Genomic DNA, 19,409 nt, shown 5'->3' with positions numbered 1-19,409 from the left:
GTGCAACATGCAATGTGCAACATACGACATGCAACTGTAATAATTATAGGGGATAACTCAGGAGACTCTGCGTGGAACAAGACAACTATAGGACACAGTTTTATAAGTGGTAAAGTCTATATTATCACACGGTGATTCAAACAGGTGCAGAGAGAAACTCAAGTCCACAACACTTGGTGCAAATAATAAACGCAGCTTAGCAGTCTATAGGAAACTTCAGAGGAAAATGCAATCAAGCAGAAAGTCTATGAAGCACAGTTATTCTTGAGGATACTTGACACGAATAAATCCTTGTCTTAGTCCAGGCACAGATAGATATGCTTATTAGGCAGTTCAAATAATATCTTAGCTCAACCAGGGAGGCCTGGTTAATAGTCTCAGGTTATTGCAGAGCAGCAACAGCTTACATGACCAGCAAATGCAGATGGATGTAAACACGAGCAGCAGATGAAGGTGGATTACTGGAAACTTGTGTATGCAGCAGGAACTCAGAGCAGAGTAGCAGGATCACCACACAGGTTCACAGGAGCAGGTGTATAGCCAGGGAGTAATCAGAGGTCAGGAGCTGGATGCAAGGCAGAATACTCTAGCACAGACTGAAGGCTGGGGTGGAGTTTTATAGCAGGAGACACAGTCCACATGAGACCAAAGACGCCATCTTGGAAAAGGGCAGTAATGCACAAAAGGTAAAAAATGTTCAGAGTCCTGACAGCAACGTGCGACATACAACATACGACATATGACGTGCAACATGCGACATGCAACATGCAAAAGATCGTATCTGCACAAAAGTGGTATCATTAAAAACGTCAGCTCGGCACACAAATAATTAGCCCTCACCCAACCCGATATCTCAGAAAATATAGACGCTATGGGTATCGGAAAATGGCACAATTATTATTATTATTATTATTTTTTTAGCAAAGTTTGGAATTTTTTTTCACCACTTAGATAAAAAAGAACCTAGACGTGTTTGGTGTCTATGAACTCGTAATGACCTGAAGAATCATAATGGCAGGTCAGTTTTAGGCTGTGTGCACACGGTGCAGATTTGGGTGCATAATTTTCTGCACAAAATCTGCATCTCCTGGCAGAAAACGTAGCTGCCTTTTTGATGCGTTTTTGCACGGTTTTGATTCAGTCTTTGATGCGTTTTTTTATGCAGTTTTCGGTCCATTTTTTTGCGAGGTTTTGATGCAGTTTTTGGAGCGTTTTTTTGCGCTGTTTTGATGCGTTTTTGATGCAGTTTTTGATGCAGTTTTGATGCATTTTTTGGTGCGGTTTTTGATGCAGTTTTTTATGCAGTTTTGATGCGTTTTTTATGCAATTTTTATGCAGTTTTTGGTGCGTTTTTTGCGCGGTTTTGATGCAGTTTTGCGCTGTTTTGATGCAGTTTTTGATGTAGTTTTGATGTGTTTTTGGTGCAGTTTTGATGCGTTTTTAATGCAGTTTTGATGTGTTTTTGATGCATTTTTTGGTGCAGTTTTGATGCGTTTTTGGTGCGGTTTTTGCGCAGTTTTTGGTGCAGTTTTGATTCTTTTTTTATGCAGTTTTTGGTGCAGTTTTGATGCGTTTTTGATGCAGTTTTGGTTTTTTTATGCCGTTTTTGATGCGTTTTGGATGCAGTTTTTTGGTGCAGTTTTGGCGCGGTTTTTATGCTTTTTTATGCCATTGTTATGCAGTTTTTGGTGTGGTTTTTGCGCGGTTTTGATGCAGTTTTTGCTGCGTTTTTGCTGCATTTTTTATGCAGTTTTTGCTGCGTTTTTGATGCAGTTTTGATGCGTTTTTGATGCAGTTTTTAGTGCGGTTTTGATGCAGTTTTTTGCTGCAGTTTTGCTGCATTTTTTATGCAGTTTTGATGCGTTTTTGATGCAGTTTTTGTGCGGTTTTGATGCAGATTTTGGTGCGGTTTTGATGCAGTTTTTGATGCAGTTTTGATGCAGTTTTTGGTACGGTTTCGATGCATTTGTTAATTTGTTTTGTGTTGTTTTTATGCGTTTTTTGATTTTTGTACGTGTTTTTGTATGCGTTTTTGAAAGCTAAATAAAAATGTATTATTGAACAATAAAAAAAGATTTGTGATGTCATTATTGTCCAACCTCCTCTTTTACATTTGTCCAACCCACACTCCATTACACACACAGATAGACAGATAGATGATAGATGAGATGGATAGACAGATCTACATATAGATAGATCTATAGATGCATACATCTATTTATTCATATATCTATCTGTAGATATATCTGGAAAAAGAAAACAAAAAGCAGCACCAAAAGAAAATAAAGGGTGCAAAAAATCCTTCCAGGTATGTACCAAACCTCATGCTATTATCCAGAAATTTCTCAAGGCTTGAGAAAGGTCCACATCCTGGACTGAAACGTCGCACATGGGCCAATAAACCATATTTATTTTTTTTCTATTGGAGTGCTGCCTTCATTTTTATAGATATATCTGGATAGATATATCTAGTGATAGATGTATGGACAGTGTAGGGTGCATGTCCACTGTCCGGATTACATCCGGATTAGCTGCAGATTGGATGCTGCGTACTTGTAGTCCCATCGGATGATGCCTGCACACACAGACCCCGACAGCCTCGCATACACCCGAACAGCACCGCACACACCCGAACAGCCTCACACACGCTCGAACAGCACCGCACACACCCGAACAGCCTCACACACACAAGCACACATCCGAACAGCCCACAGACCCCACCCGCACACACATACACGCACACAGTCACCGCCCACACACTTCCCTCCTCCCGATCTGCAGCGTTTCTTGGACCCACATCCGCAGCAAAACTGCAGATCTTTTTTACATCTGCGGTTTTGCTGTGAATGTGCCCGACTCAATGCAAGTCTAAGGGTGCAGAAACGCTGCAGTTCGGCACAAAAGTGTCATGCTGCCGAAAAAAAAAGCTACGTTTCGGTGCGTTTTTTTCCGCAGCATGTGCACAACAAGTCTGCGGCTCCCATAGACTTACATTGGTTGTGCACTACGCTGCGGATTTGATGCAATTCCATGCGGCAAAAAACGCTGCAGAACTGCAATCAAATCCGCAACGTGTGCACACAGCCTTAGCATTTAGGGAACCTAGCAAAAAAGCCAAACAAAAAACAAGTGTGGGATTGCACTTTTTTTGCAATTTCATGGCACTTTGAATTTTTTTCACATTTTTCTGTTACACGACATGGTAAAACCAATGGTGTCGTTCAAAAGTGCAACTTGTACCGCAAAAGATAAGCCCCCACATGGCCATATTGATGGAAAAATTATGGCTCTGGAAAGGAGGGGAGCGATAAACGAAAACTAAACAACGAAAAAAGCTCCGGGGTGAAGAGGTTTAGAAACATGGATATGGATTATCTATCTATCTATCCCTCTATCTATCTGTAATGGAGTGTGGGTTGGACAAATGTAAAAGAGGAGGTTGGACAGAAATGACATCACAAATCTTTTTGAAGATAGAGGAGGGAGAGGAGGGAGGGGTTGGGGTGTGTTTTGGAGTGGGTGTGCCAGGTGCAGAGGTACAGGCGAGTGCAATGCATCATGGAACTTGTAGTATTAGAGCACAATAAGGGTATGTTTCCACGTTCAGGAAACGCTGCGTGTTTAACGCTGCGTAGAGCCGCAGCGTCAAACACGCAGCGTCCAGATGTTACAGCATAGTGGAGGGGATTTCATGAAATCCCGTCTCCACTATGCATTAAAAGACGCATGCGGCACACCCACGGAAACGGACATGCGGCGTGTCTTTTAAGAACGCAGCATGTCCTTACAATGAGCAAAACACGCAAGAACACCTGCATAAAATCCTGACCAAATCCTGATGCAATCCTGAACGTGGACACATATCCTTAGTCAGGAGAAAGGAAGTTGTCGATTAACCCCATGAGAGCTGGATCCAGCACTGAAGATGTGCTACTACAGCATGATAAAAGGTAATATTGCTAAAATAAACACAGTGGATGTTTTCAGTGGCGCATAATAGCAAGATTTATGAAAAAAAAAAAAAAGTTATAGTAGTGGACAACTTCTTTAAGGGGAACTTCCTTATATTCTGGCTGGAGGGAAAGTTAGTGGGCAGTCTGAGAGAGACAGTGAAAGAGAGCAGACGACAGGGAGGGTCAGAAAGTCTGAAGGAGCCCTGTGGTCCGAGGAACCACAGCTCCTGGAGCAAGGGAACAGAAAGCACGGACAGCTTGTAGAAGGAGAATAGGAGGGAGAAAGCAAAGGAGAGAAACACCAGGGAGCAGAGCTGAGAAGAGGCTACCTCCCTAGCTAATGCAGATTCCGGTAGCCGGAAGACCGTGGCCGTGCTGAACTCTAAAGTGGCATAGCTGAAACCGGCAGGACAGCTGGATTGCAGATCACCTGTCCGCATTTATACCAAGGAGACACAGTGATAATTATAGGGCCCGGGTCATCCAAGAGACCCTGTAAAAAGGCCCAGTTCACCTGTCATACGGGTTGTGTCCTATCCTTTATGGGGGACAGAGAGAAACTGTGAGGACCTTATATGAAGCCTTAGGCAGTAAGGGACCACATCACTACCGCACTTGGAGGAAGGCTTTGATCTCCACCTGGTGAAGGAGACTCTGGATTCGCTTCCAAGCCGGCCGGACCCTGCCTGCCCCATGGTCTGGTGCCCTGGACTGCGGTTGTCTGAAGCTACAGTAAACCAGGTAAAGACTGCAAACCTGTGTCCTCGTTCTTCATCATACCATCCACCACACCATCGGAGCCTTACACTTGGGAAGCCCTGGGGACCCCGCTTCACCTGTGGGAAGCGTCACCATCTTGCTGCATACCATCACCCCAGAGGACCCCTTGAAGCAGCGTCGGTCTCCACTGACCGAACACCACAGGTGGCGTCACGAACAATGGACTTTATCCACAAATCCCCTTAAAGATCTTCCCCTTTTATTGGGCGCCCAGGTCCACTGACTGGGTCGCAGCCACCGTGACATCCCCTTTAAGACCGGACCCGGTACCGAGTACCCCCCTGCCCTGGTGGGCGATCCACATTGCAGCCTCCGATTCTCACAAGATCTCCTTCTCTACTCCCCTCTTATCTCCGCTTCCCACAATCGCATACAAGAAATCTCCCGCGCATCACCCCTACTCTGGAACCCTCTATCCAACATACCAGACTCTCACCTACTGTGGAAAATCTTCACAAGGAACCTGAAGACCCACCTCTTCCGACAAGCCTACAACCTGCAGTAATCACCGATCGACCAAACCATTGCACGACCAGCTCTATCCTCGCCTACTGTATCCTCACCCATCCCTTGTAGATTGTGAGACCTTGCGGGCAGGGTCCTCTCTCCTCCTGTACCAGTCGTGACTTGTATAGTTTAAGATTATTGTACTTGTTTTTTTATTATGTATACCCCTCCTCACATGTAAAGTGACATAGAATAAATGGCGCTATACTAATAAATAATAATAATAATTATGCCCCCACTCTCTATTATGCCCCCTCAGTAGCCCCCACTCTGTATTATGCCCCCTTAGTAGCCCCCCACTCTGTATTATGCCCCCTTAGTAGCCCCCCACTCTGTATTATGCCCCCTTAGTAGCCCCCCACTCTGTATTATGCCCCCTTAGTAGCCCCCCACTCTGTTTTATGCCCCCTCAATAGCCCCCACTCTGTATTATGCCCCCTCAGTAGCCCCCACTCTGTAGTATGCCCCCTTAGTAGCCCCCACTCTGTATTATGCCCCCTTAGTAGCCCCCACTCTGTAGTATGCCCCCTTAGTAGCCCCCACTCTGTATTATGCCCCCTCAGTAGCCCCCACTCTGTATTATGCCCCCTCAGTAGCCCCCACTCTGTATTATGCCTCCTTAGTCGCCCCCACTCTGTATTATGCCCCCTCAGTAGCCCCCCACTCTGTATTATGCCCCCTCAGTAGCCCCCACTCTGTATTATGCCCCCTCAGTAGCCCCCCACTCTGTATTATGCCCCCTTAGTAGCCCCCACTCTGTATTATGCCCCCTTAGTAGCCCCTCACTGTATTATGCCCCCTTAGTAGCCCCCACTCTGTATTATGCCCCCTTAGTAGCCCCCCACTCTGTATTATGCCCCCTTAGTAGCCCCCACTCTGTATTATGCCCCCTTAGTAGCCCCCACTCTGTATTATGCCCCCTTAGTAGCCCCCTCTGTATTATTCCCCCTTAGTAGTCCCCACTCTGTAGTATGCCCTCAGTAGCCCCCACTCTGTATTATGCCCCCTTAGTAGCCCCCACTCTGTATTATGCCCCCTCAGTAGCCCCCCACTCTGTATTATGCCCCCTTAGTAGCCCCCACTCTGTATTATGCCCCCTTAGTAGCCCCAACTCTGTATTATGCCCCCTTAGTAGCCCCCACTCTGTAGTATGCCCCCTTAGTAGCCCTCACTCTGTAGTATGCCCCCTTAGTAGCCCCCACTCTGTAGTATGCCCCCTCAGTAGCCCCCACTCTGTATTATGCCCCCTTAGTAGCCCCCACTCTGTATTATGCCCCCTTAGTAGCCCCCACTCTGTATTATGCCCCCTTAGTAGCCCCCACTCTGTAGTATGCCCCCTTAGTAGCCCCCACTCTGTATTATGCCCCCACAGTAGCCCCCACTCTGTAGTATGCCCCCTTAGTAGCCCCCACTCTGTAGTATGCCCCCTTAGTACCCCCCACTCTGTAGTATGCCCCCTTAGTAGTCCCCACTCTGTATTATGCCCCCTTAGTAGCCCCCACTCTGTATTATGCCCCCTTAGTAGCCCCCACTCTGTAGTATGCCCCCTCAGTAGCCCCCACTCTGTAGTATGCCCCCTTAGTAGCCCCCACTCTGTATTATGTCCCCTTAGTAGCCCTCACTCTGTATTATGTCCCCTTAGTAGCCCCCACTCTGTATTATGCCCCCTCAGTAGCCCCCCACTCTGTATTATGCCCCCTTAGTAGCCCTCAATCTGTATTATGCCCCCTCAGTAGCCCCCACTCTGTATTATGCCCCCTCAGTAGCCCCCACTCTGTATTATGCCCCCTTAGTAGCCCTCACTCTGTATTATGCCCCCTCAGTAGCCCCCACTCTGTATTGTGCCCCCTCAGTAGCCCCCACTCTGTATTATGCCCCCTTAGTAGCCCCCACTCTGTAGTATGCCCCCTCAGTAGCCCCCACTCTGTAGTATGCCCCCTTAGTAGCCCCCACTCTGTATTATGCCCCCTTAGTAGCCCCCACTCTGTATTATGCCCCCTTAGTAGCCCCCACTCTGTAGTATGCCCCCTTAGTAGCCCCCACTCTGTATTATGCCCCCACAGTAGCCCCCACTCTGTAGTATGCCCCCTTAGTAGCCCCCACTCTGTAGTATGCCCCCTTAGTACCCCCCACTCTGTAGTATGCCCCCTTAGTAGTCCCCACTCTGTATTATGCCCCCTTAGTAGCCCCCACTCTGTATTATGCCCCCTTAGTAGCCCCCACTCTGTAGTATGCCCCCTCAGTAGCCCCCACTCTGTAGTATGCCCCCTTAGTAGCCCCCACTCTGTATTATGTCCCCTTAGTAGCCCTCACTCTGTATTATGTCCCCTTAGTAGCCCCCACTCTGTATTATGCCCCCTCAGTAGCCCCCCACTCTGTATTATGCCCCCTTAGTAGCCCTCAATCTGTATTATGCCCCCTCAGTAGCCCCCACTCTGTATTATGCCCCCTCAGTAGCCCCCACTCTGTATTATGCCCCCTTAGTAGCCCTCACTCTGTATTATGCCCCCTCAGTAGCCCCCACTCTGTATTGTGCCCCCTCAGTAGCCCCCACTCTGTATTATGCCCCCTTAGTAGCCCCCACTCTGTAGTATGCCCCCTCAGTAGCCCCCACTCTGTAGTATGCCCCCTTAGTAGCCCCCACTCTGTATTATGTCCCCTTAGTAGCCCTCACTCTGTATTATGTCCCCTTAGTAGCCCCCACTCTGTATTATGCCCCCTCAGTAGCCCCCCACTCTGTATTATGCCCCCTTAGTAGCCCTCAATCTGTATTATGCCCCCTCAGTAGCCCCCACTCTGTATTATGCCCCCTCAGTAGCCCCCACTCTGTATTATGCCCCCTTAGTAGCCCTCACTCTGTATTATGCCCCCTCAGTAGCCCCCACTCTGTATTGTGCCCCCTCAGTAGCCCCCACTCTGTATTATGCCCCCTTAGTAGCCCTCACTCTGTATTATGCCCCCTTAGTAGCCCCCACTCTGTATTATGCCCCCTTAGTAGCCCTCACTCTGTATTAAGCCCCCTTAGTAGCCCTCACTCTGTATTATGCCCCCTTAGTAGCCCTCACTCTGTATTATGCCCCCTTAGTAGCCCTCACTCTGTATTATGCCCCCTTAGTAGCCCTCACTCTGTATTATGCCCCCTTAGTAGCCCTCACTCTGTATTAAGCCCCCTTAGTAGCCCCCACTCTGTATTATGCCCCCTTAGTAGCCCTCACTCTGTATTAAGCCCCCTTAGTAGCCCTCACTCTGTATTATGCCCCCTTAGTAGCCCCCACTCTGTAGTATGCCCCCTCAGTAGCCCCCCACTCTGTAGTATGCCCCCTTAGTAGCCCCCACTCTGTATTATGCTGAGCGAAGAGATGATATCATGGTGCCAGCGCACGCACAGGATGTCAGAGCCTGGCGTGATGATGCCATCATGTAAATCTGCCTACGACCTACAGAATGCAGGCTTTTATGTTAATGTGAAATGTGTCATTCAAAACTACAAGTCAGCCAGCAATAAAAAAACAGAACAAGCCCTGATAGGTCTATGTCAGCGGAAAACAAAAAAAGGGATGAAAAAAGCGAAGTCGCACAAAGGAAAACTGGTTAAAGACTAGCATGCTATGATTTCTTCAAACCGCATATCCAAGCCCTTTCCACTTTCTGCCGCCTTCAACTCAAAAATATTTCACAAATCCGTTCATTCCTCAACCAAGAATCTGCAAAAACCCTAGTCCATGCCCTCATCATCTCCCACCTTGACTACTGTAACCTCCTGCTTTGTGGCCTCCCCTCTAACACTCTCGCACCCCTCCAATCTATTCTAAACTCTGCTGCCCGACTAATCCACCTGTCCCCCCGCTATTCCCCGGCCTCTCCCCTCTGTCAATCCCTGCACTGGCTCCCCATTACCCAGAGACTCCAGTACAAAACCCTAACCATGACGTACAAAGCCATCCACAACCTGTCTCCTCCATACATCTGTGACCTCGTCTCCCGGTACTTACCTACACGCAACCTCCGATCCGCACAAGATCTCCTTCTCTACTCCCCTCTTATCTCCTCTTCCCACAATCGTATGCAAGATTTCTCTCGCGTATCACCCCTACTCTGGAACCCTCTACCACAACATATCAGACTCTCACCTACCATCGAAACCTTCAAAAAGAATCTGAAGACCCACCTCTTCCGACAAGCCTACAACCTGCAGTAACAACCGATCAACCAAACCGCTGCACGACCAGCTCTATCCTCACCTACTGTATCCTCACCCATCCCTTGTAGATTGTGAGCCATCGCGGGCAGGGTCCTCTCTCCTACTGTACCAGTTATGACTTGTATTGTTCAAGATTATTGTACTTGTGTTTATTATGTATACCCCTCCTCACATGTAAAGCGCCATGGAATAAATGGCTCTATAACAATAAATAATAATAATAAAATAATAATTTCCTTACTTAGCTCAGGCTGCGGCTACACTGACACTTTTACTGATTAATAAGTAAGTGCAGCATTGCTGTCAGTATTCAGTGTCAGCCGCAGTCCACATCCATCCTGCTACTGTAGCTAAGAGCGAAAAGTGATCAGTCCTTACAAAAAGTCGCCTCGAGTGCAGACCATGGCCCGTCACCACAGCCTGCTCTACCCTCCGGCTACCCTTAGAGGTCGCACCCGTGTAATCATCACTCTCATGGTTACTGCGCATGCGCACTTTACAACCATTTCCCACCTCTAGAGGTCGCTGTTCCCCAATGTCTCCCCGCAGCAGTGAGCCAGCTCCACCTCTAGATGTCGCTAGTTTGTTACACTTATCTCCATTCCGCTGCGGAGTGATTCTCTTGTTTCAGAAATGGCCTTTTCCCAGAATCCCTCGGCATTTCCGGGTCAGGGGTCGGGTGCGGCGGTTGCGTTTGTTTTGGGTGATGAGTGGAGCGGCTGCCGTTGGAACACACGGGACGTCATGGCGAACCTGCCGCCCGGGGACCCCAAGCTGGTGTCGCTGATCGTCAACCACCTGAAGAGCCAGGGACTGTTCGACCAGTTCCGCAGAGACTGCCTGGCTGATGTGGACACTAAGGTGAGGGGTCTCTGCTGTGTGCGGGGGGCGGCAGGGACTGCTGGCTGCTGACCGGAGGCCGCGGTGCTGGGGGCTGCAGGCAGACGCTCGGTGTCAGCAGGGGGCGCTACAGCCCGGACTTCATGTGCTGCAGGTGTCATCACAGCCTCTTGTTAACTCCTTCACTCCTGGGCACAGCTCACTATTGCACTTGCCATTTTTTTTCTCTTCCCTTTCATCCACGAGCCGTTTTTTTTTTTTTTTTCCCGTAGATGTCGCTGTACATTGTCTTTTGTGTATTTGTATTTATTTACTTTTTCTTTTGGGAGGGCCGAGTTGTAATTTTGAATGACGGTCGTTTTGTCATAAAATGTGTTTGAAAACGTAGAAAAAAAATTCCAATTGCGATAAAATGGTGGGAAAAAAAAAAAAGTATTTCTGTATTTCTGCCGGTGTGTTATTTTTAGGCTATGTGCACACATAGCGGATTTTACCGCGGAACCGCAGCAGTTTCCATTGCGTTTACAGTTACATGTAAAGCTATGGAAACCGCAATCCGCTGTGCACATGCTGCGGGAAAAAACGCACAGAAACGCAGCGGTTTACATTCCGCAGCATGTCACTTCTTTTGTGCAGAATCGCGGCTTTTCTGCACACACAGGAAAGCATTGATCCGCTTACTTCCCGCATGGGGCTATGCCCACGTTGCGGGACGTAAGCGGATCATGTGCAGATGGTACCCGGGGTGGAGGAGAGGAGACTCTCCTCCAGGCCCTGGGAACCATATTTGTGTGAAAAAAAAAAAAAAAAAAAAAAAAACTAAAATAAAAAATAATGATATACTCCCCTCTCAGCGCTGCACGCGGCCGTCCGGTCGCAGGGTTGCTGTGCGAGCAGGGCCTGCGATGACGTCGCGGTCACATGACCATGACGTCACGAAGGTCCTTCTCACACAGCATCTTTGGAACCGGACCGCCGCGTGCAGCGCCGAGGAGATCAGGACGTCAGAGGGTGAGTATAACCATTTTTTAATTATTTTTAACATTACTACTGATTCTGCATATTCCTGCATATGCAGCATCAATAGTAGGAGTAAACCCGCAGCGGCAACCGCAAGATAAATCTGCAGGGATAACCGCAGCGGTTTTGCCCTGCAGATTTATCAAATCTGCTGCGGGAGAACCCGCAGAGGACCCTCCCTATGTGTGCACATAGCCATAGTGTTCATTGTGCAGTTAAAGTAACATGATCCTCCAGGACGAATACGGCGCTAACAAACTTACATAGCTTTAACAATTTTTTCTATTTTTTTTTTATACTTTTTTTATATGTAATATATATTGCCTCCAAATTTAATATATGTAAGCAGGATGCAGTGACGGACAGGAGGCAGATCAAGGGTTAACAGATTTTAACAACAAGGTCTAAGGCTTCTTTCACACTTCCGTCTTCCAAATCTGCACAGGATCCGTCAAGACGTTGAAATGACGGATCCTGTGCAGATTGTGGAAAACGTGTGCACTGGGCTTGTCTTTCTGACGGACCCGTCGAGCCTATGTGCACCTGTTGTGTATGCGTCTTCGCGGCGGTTTTCCTCTGCGAAAACGCTTACACAACACAAACCAGGTTAAAAAATGTTAAAAAAAAAATATCGCAATATTCTCATAGGCAGCATCAATAGTAAAAAGAGAGAGAGAATTTCCCTGACGGGAAATTCTTCCACGCATGCTCTCTTTGAAAAGGCGGGACCCGTCGCTGGATTCCTGCTTTTCACAGGCAGCGACGTATCCTGCGCCCATAGGCTTCCATTGTAGCCAGTGATAGGCAGCACAGGATGCGTCGATGACCGATTTTCCGACGTGCACCGTTTTTTTATGCAGGATCCAGTGAAAGACGGATGAAACGGATGGCGATCTGTCACAATCCGTCGCTAAGGGTACTTTCACACTAGCGTTTTTTGCAATACGTCGCAATGCGCCATTTTGGCGAAAAAACGCATCCTGCAAAAGTGCATGCAGGATGCGTTTTTTCACCATTGGCTAACTTCAGCGACGCATTTGCGAAGCATTGCCACACTTCGCAACCGTCATGCGACGGTTGCGCCGTGTTGTGGTGGACCGACGGCTGCAAAAAAAGTTACATGTAACGTTTTTTGCTGCCGTCGGACCGCCATTTCCGACCCCGCATGCGCGGCCGGAACTCCGCCCCCACCTCCCCGCACCTCACAATGGGGCGGCGGATGCCCTGGAAAAATGCATCCGCTGCCCCCGTTGTGTGGCGTATACAACGCTAGCGTCGGTACGTCGGCCCGACGCACTGCGACGGGCCGAGTACGACGCTAGTGTGAAAGTAGCCTAATACTAGTCTGAGAAAATGCAGGATCCTGCAATTTTTTTGCAGGATCCTGCATTCTCAAAAAACAACGGATTGTGACGGGAGGTGAAAGAGGCCTTACTCCACGCAGGGAGATAGGGAAAAGAAACGTGAGGTAAAATGTAGGCAGAATAGGGAAAATAAACGTGAGGTAAAATGTAGGCAGAATAGGGAAAAAACGTGAGGTAAAATGTAGGCAGAATAGGGAAAAAAACTGAGGCAAAATGTAAGCAGAATAGGGGAAAAAAACGTGAGGTAAAATGTAGGCAGAATAGGGAAAAAAACGTGAGGTAAAATGTAGGCAGAATAGGGAAAAACGTGAGGTAAAATGTAGGCAGAATAGAGGAAAAACGTGAGGTAAAATGTAGGCAGAATAGAGAAAAAAACGTGAGGTAAAATGTAGGCAGAAAGAATAGGGAAAAAAAGTGAGGTGAAATGTAGGCAGAAAGAATAAGGAAAAAAACGTGAGGTAAAATGTACCCAGAATAGAGAAAAAACGTGAGGTAAAATGTAGGCAGAATAGGTAAAATGTAGGCAGAATAGAGAAAAAAAAGTGAGGTAAAATGTAGGCAGAATAGGGAAAAAGACGTCAGGTTAAATCAAGGCACAATAAGGGAAAAAAAGGTGAGCTAAAATGTAGGCAGAATAGAGAAAAAAACGTGAGGTAAAATGTAGGCAGAATAGAGAAAAAAAAAGTGAGGTAAAATGTAGGCAGAATAGGGAAAAAGACGTCAGGTTAAATGAAGGCAGAATAGGGGAAAAAAACGTGAGGTAAAATGTAGGCAGAATAGGGAAAAACGTGAGGTAAAATGTAGGCAGAATAGAGAAAAACGTGAGGTAAAATGTAGGCAGAAAGAATAGGGAAAAAAACGTGAGGTAAAATGTAGGCAGAAAGAATAGAGAAAAAAAGTGAGGTAAAATGTAGGCAGAAAGAATAGGGAAAAAAACGTGAGGTAAAATGTACCCAGAATAGAGAAAAAACGTGAGGTAAAATGTAGGCAGAATAGGTAAAATGTAGGCAGAATAGAGAAAAAAAACGTGAGGTAAAATGTAGGCAGAATACGGGAAAAAAAGTGAGGTAAAATGTAGGCAGAATAGGGAAAAAGACGTCAGGTTAAATGAAGGCACAATAGGGGAGAAAAAAACGTGAGGTAAAATGTAGGCAGAATAGAGAAAAAAACGTGAGGTAAAATGTAGGCAGAATACGGGAAAAAAAGTGAGGTAAAATGTAGGCAGAATAGGGAAAAAGACATCAGGTTAAATGAAGGCACAATAGGGGAGAAAAAAACGTGAGGTAAAATGTAGGCAGAATAGAGAAAAAAACGTGACGTAAAATGTAGGCAGAATAGGGAAAAAGACGTCAGGTTAAATAAAGGCAGAATAGAGGAAAAAAAGGTGAGGTAAAATGTAGGCAGAATAGAGAAAAAACGTGAGGTAAAATGTAGGCAGAATAGAGAAAAAAACGTGACGTAAAATGTAGGCAGAATAGAGAAAAAAAAAGTGAGGTAAAATGTAGGCAAAATAGGGAAAAAAGTGAGGTAAAATGTAGGCAGAATAGAGGAAAAAAAAAGTGAGGTAAAATGTAGGCAGAATAGGGAAAACTGAGGTAAAATGTAGGCAGAATAGGGAAAACTGAGGTAAAATGTAGGCAGAATAGAGCGAAAAACGTGAGGTAAAATGTAGGCAGAATAGAGAGAAACGTGAGGTAAAATGTAGGCAGAATAGAGAGAAAAACGTGAGGTAAAATGTAGGCAGAATAGAGAGAAAAACGTGAGGTAAAATGTAGGCAGAATAGAGAGAAAGGTGAGGTAAAATGTAGGCAGAATAGAGGAAAAAAACGTGAGGTAAAATGTAGGCAGAATAGAGGAAAGAAAGGTGAGGTAAAATGTAGGCAGAATAGAGGAAAAAAACGTGAGGTAAAATGTAGGCAGAATAGAGGAAAAAACGTGAGGTAAAATGCAGGCAGAAGAGGGAAAAAAAACGTGAGGTAAAATGTAGACAGAATAGGGAAAAAACATGAGGTAAAATGTACCCAGAATAGAGAAAAAACGTGAGGTAAAATTTAGGCAGAATAGGGAAAAAAAACGTGAGGTAAAATGTAGGCAGAATAGGGAAAAAACGTGAGGTAAAATGTAGGCAGAATAGAGAGAAAGGTGAGGTAAAATGTAGGCAGAATAGAGGAAAAAAACGTGAGGTAAAATGTAGGCAGAATAGAGGAAAGAAAGGTGAGGTAAAATGTAGGCAGAATAGAGGAAAAAAACGTGAGGTAAAATGTAGGCAGAATAGAGGAAAAAAACGTGAGGTAAAATGCAGGCAGAATAGGGAAAAAAAACGTGAGGTAAAATGTAGACAGAATAGGGGAAAAACATGAGGTAAAATGTACCCAGAATAGAGAAAAAACGTGAGGTAAAATTTAGGCAGAATAGGGAAAAAAAACGTGAGGTAAAATGTAGGCAGAATAGAGAAAAAAACGTGAGGTAAAATGTAAGCAGAATAGGAAAAAAAAACCGTGAAGTAAAATGTAGGAAGAATAGGGAAAAAGACGTGAGGTAAAATGAAGGCAGAATAGGGAAAAAAACGTGAGTTAAAATGAAGGCAGAATAGGGGAAAAAACGTGAGTTAAAATGAAGGCAGAATAGGGGAAAAAACGTGAGTTAAAATGTAGGCAGAATAGGGGAAAAACGTGAGTTAAAATGTAGGCAAAATAGGGAATAACAAATGTGAGGTAAAATGTAGGCAGAATCGGGGAAAAAAAGGGAGGTAAAATATAGGCAGAATAGGGGAAAAAAAAGTGAGGTAAAATGAACATAGAGTCCAAGAATAAGAATGACGGTTCAGGTAACAACAGTTCCTGTGTCAGAAGCTCTGCAGACCATAACTCCTATTGAGGACTCAATGGCGCCAACAACGGTTGGCGCGGTGTCTTTACTAATGGAGTTCAGCAAACAACACTGTTTTCTGGTGACAGTAGTCGGTCTCCGGTACCTTCCACTGCCCCTAGTCTATATACTGTAGTGGCTACTTAACGGTGAGGGCCACAGTCCTGTACAAGCCCAACGCGGCTCTGCTAACATACGCTGGCGAAGTCAGGTCACAAGTCTCTGAGCTGACATTCACTAGTACAGTCGGGATGTAAATAACGGTCACTCTCCCGGTCTCTTTCAGGCGGCACGCTCTTGGTACTCACGATCCTCTAACGTCTGGCACCTGGCTTTATAATGGTCACCGGGCACACACTATGTCTCTGTTTCTCTGTGTCGTCCCCGCTGTTGACTGGGGGCGACAGCCGTCGCTGGTCTGTGTGGCTCTGATTCTTCCCGGACAGAGCACTCCTCTCTCTGACTGCTGCAGCATCCGGCTTGGCGCTGCTCTGCTGGCGACGGGGGCACTTTCTACACTGCCTGTTGTCACTCAGATACTCTCTGATGAGGGAAGCAGAGCGCGCCGCTCACCGTTTTGCTCACTGCTCCCTATGCTTCCCTCCTCACTGCTCTGAGACCACGCCTGGCTGACTTTGTACGCTTTTTCTTTTTATGTCTCCATCGCTGCGTGCCCTTTTCTGACTCCGCCCACCCTCCTGGGTTCAAGGGTTGGTCCGGCTCCCTCAGGCTTCCCCCCAGCAACCGGGGAAAGTCCAGCTCTGTTAAGCCTTCCCCCCCCCGGAAACAGAGGATGCAGCCCCTTCAGTTCCAGGCACAGCGCGCAGGTACCCGCTGCTTCGTCGACCCCCTTACCCTTAGGCTAGGTTCTCATTTCGTTTTTGTGTGAGCGCTAACGGACAGCGTTGCACGGCGAAATTAACACCGTGCAATGCGTCCGTTAGCGCTCCCATTGCCAGCAATGTTAAAGCGCCTTGCTAGCGCGTGCCATTTTCAGCACGCGCTAGCGATCTGCTGTTCTTTTGTGGCGCGCCTCGGACGCTGCTTGCAGCGTCCGCGGCGCGCCCGAGGTCCGTTCCCCGCTCTGGCAGATCGGGGATCTGCGCTAGCGGGGACATTTAACGCGACCCCTAAAAAGACATTGCATTAGCGCAATCCGCTAGCGCTTAGCGCTAAACGGATTGCCCTAACGCAATCTGAACCTAGCCTGCGATGTATATTATTACACTTGGGGAGCATTGATATTTTCCGCAACCTGTCATTTTGTTAATATTTTTACAGCTGGATCTGTGAACTGTACCATTTTGGGGTCTATATAACGCTTTGCTCGCTTCTGCTGGGAGTTGTGGAGACTGATTGCTTTTCTGGTTATTAGCGTTTTTTTTAATTTACTATGCAAATTGCCTCTTCAGAGAAAAAGAGGACTTGCACTCTATAGCGCCACCTATTGGAAGTAGCGATCCAACAAGTCACAATGAACCCTTTAAAGGGACTCTGTCACCCCCTCCAGCCGTTAGAAACTAAAAGAGCCACCTTGTGCAGCAGTAATGCTGCATTCTGACAAGGTGGCTCTTTTAGTTATTGGTGCAGTCAAAGCAGAAATAAAGCGTTTTATAATTTCGCAAAAATACCTGTCTTTAGCCCTGGAGGCAGGTCTTAACCCCCCTGCTGCACACGCCACACTGCCGTCACTCAAGGCTTCTTCGGTGCCGGCTGCCGCCCCCTCCGCGCTGTCTTCAAATCAAATCCGGCGCCTGCGCTGTTTTGTTCTGCCTGGGGCAGTGAGCGCCGCACTGTGCATAATGCATAACACACTGCGTGGCTGGGATTCACAAGCTGGGTGGCCGCACAGGCGCAGTCTGCGAGACTGCATCTGAGGTCAGACAGGCAGCGCTCACTGCGCCTGCTCCAGGCAGAACAAAACAGCGCAGGCGCCGGATTTGATTTGAAAACAGCACGGAGGGGGCGGCGCCGAAGAAGCCTCGAGTGACGGCAGTGTGGCGTGTGCAGCAGGGGGGTTAAGACCTGCCTCCAGGGCTAAAGACAGGAATTTTTACGAAATTATAAAACGCTTTATTTCTGCTTTCACCAGGGCTGTGGAGTCGGTAAGCCACAGTTGCGACTCCGACTCCTGGATTTTATCAGGTTCCGACTCCGACTCCTTCATAAATGGCCAATTCGTAACAATAAATTTACTGTTGTAAAATATTAACATCGTGCTTATTCAGTTTCTCACCATCATATAAGTAATCAGACCACCAGCAAAAACTATATTTATTAGAATACAATTAGAATATAGCAAATAACTTTTATAAACTTTTCTAAACTCTTGTAAGTAAATATGCAATAAACACTGTTATGCAGTTAATAAGAAGAAATCTATAAATTTGTCCTCAGAAAAAGTACTGCCTCTGTCAGATCCTCCTTCATGGATGCCCTCAAATCTGATCTAATTATTTTGAGAGCAGAGAACAACCTCTCTACACTAACTTGGGTTGGTGGCAAAGCAGTAACCACTCGGGCAACATCTCTGACAATGTCCAGATACAGAGGAATCGCTTGTTGCACTGTTATTTTTGATGAACGGTCAAATTTCTCAATTTCTTTTAGTGCACATGAAAAATTCTGCTGAAATGTACTGGCTGTGTTCTTTGATGGGGATGACTCTTCTTCTGTGCGGGAACACTTTGCACGGTCCTTGTGATCCAAATATTTTTCAAAATTAAATTCTTCATCAGTTGATGAGGGTGAAGATGTGGCAGGACGACCAAATTCTTCTTGTTCCTCCTGACTGTTCTGCAACCCTTTCATCCTTACTGCTATTTCAAACAGAGCTTCTTTTCCTTTAGTTAGCTGTTGATCATCTAGAAGAATCCGATGCATTGGGTCTACATAAACAGCTGCCAAAAAAATGTTATTTTGTAATAGTAGCTCCTCTCTCCGTTTCATTAATGTAGCAATGCCACTTGCAATTAACCCTCCTCTTTGGGACAGGCGAATCATCAGGTTCTTCCACTCCTTTAATAAAATACCTGGAGTTAAGTCCTCTGCTTGTAATTTTTTAGTCACTATAAATGGGGGCTCTAGCAATTTTTCCAGCTCAGTCACCTGATTCCACTGACTTTCATTTAGCGTCAGTTGAGGGTTAGCCATGTCTACAAGAAAGGTTTTCAGTTCAACCAAGCGCTGAATCATTAAGTAAGTACTGCCCCATCGTGTGGCTTGATCAATAATTGCCCCTTTTCCAGCACGTCTCTTCAAAATTGAGTCAACTTTAGGGGTTCTGGCAACAGTAGCCAATTTTCTCACCTTGCCAATCAGTGCAGCAGCATGTCCTTCTTGCAGACTGTCTCTTATAGCCAGCTGTAGCGTATGCACAACACAGCGCATGTGATGAATGAAAGAACGTATTGACACAGGTTCAACAAGATCATCTAAACTATCATGTTGCTGTTCATCTGAAGCAACTTCAGTTTGCTCCTCAGTTACAATACTGTGTTCCTCTATTTCAAACATTTGTGTCTGTGGACCCAGAATGTTCTTCTAGCTGCTGGTCACCATCATTATTCTCATTCATTAGCTTAATAGTACTTATCATATTTGAATCATTGTCAGTTACGACAGAAAGAACTTGCTCTTTTTTAAGTTCATAGTCTTGCAGAACCTTTTCCACCAAGACCTGGAGAAACTCACTGGTGTGATGAGCTTTGGTGTCTTTTACTGCCAATGCCTTGGTAACTATTTCATTTTTGTCACAAACAAATCGGACATTGATGGCAAAATAGTTCACTTTGTGACTTGTGCAGGCATCCATTTTAAGAAAGAGAAAGCGTCCCTTGAGAGTGTTTTTTTTAAGTTCTTCCTTTTGTTTAAAAG

The 19,409-nt window shown here is 46.3% G+C and overlaps 1 protein-coding gene across 5 annotated transcripts in view; it reads left to right on the top strand.

The window, feature by feature from the left end:
* The first annotated feature begins 9,979 nt into the window (after positions 1-9,979).
* The window catches only part of BOD1L1 (biorientation of chromosomes in cell division 1 like 1), a 77,420-nt gene continuing 67,990 nt past the window's right edge, over positions 9,980-19,409 (top strand). For 4 of the 5 annotated variants that reach the window (XM_077280163.1, XM_077280166.1, XM_077280165.1 and 1 more), the window contains exon 1: positions 9,980-10,302. In XM_077280163.1, the coding sequence (XP_077136278.1) occupies positions 10,075-10,302 (228 nt within the window). In that variant the 5' untranslated portion in view covers positions 9,980-10,074. The remainder of the gene's footprint in view (positions 10,303-19,409) is intronic. The other variant, XM_077280162.1, reaches the window with a different exon arrangement.

This window comes from Ranitomeya variabilis, chromosome 1 (genome assembly GCF_051348905.1).
Source record: "Ranitomeya variabilis isolate aRanVar5 chromosome 1, aRanVar5.hap1, whole genome shotgun sequence".
NCBI lineage: Eukaryota > Metazoa > Chordata > Amphibia > Anura > Dendrobatidae > Ranitomeya > Ranitomeya variabilis.
Note: the sequence above shows the minus strand (reverse complement) of the source record. Positions and strands in the feature narration are given on the sequence as shown.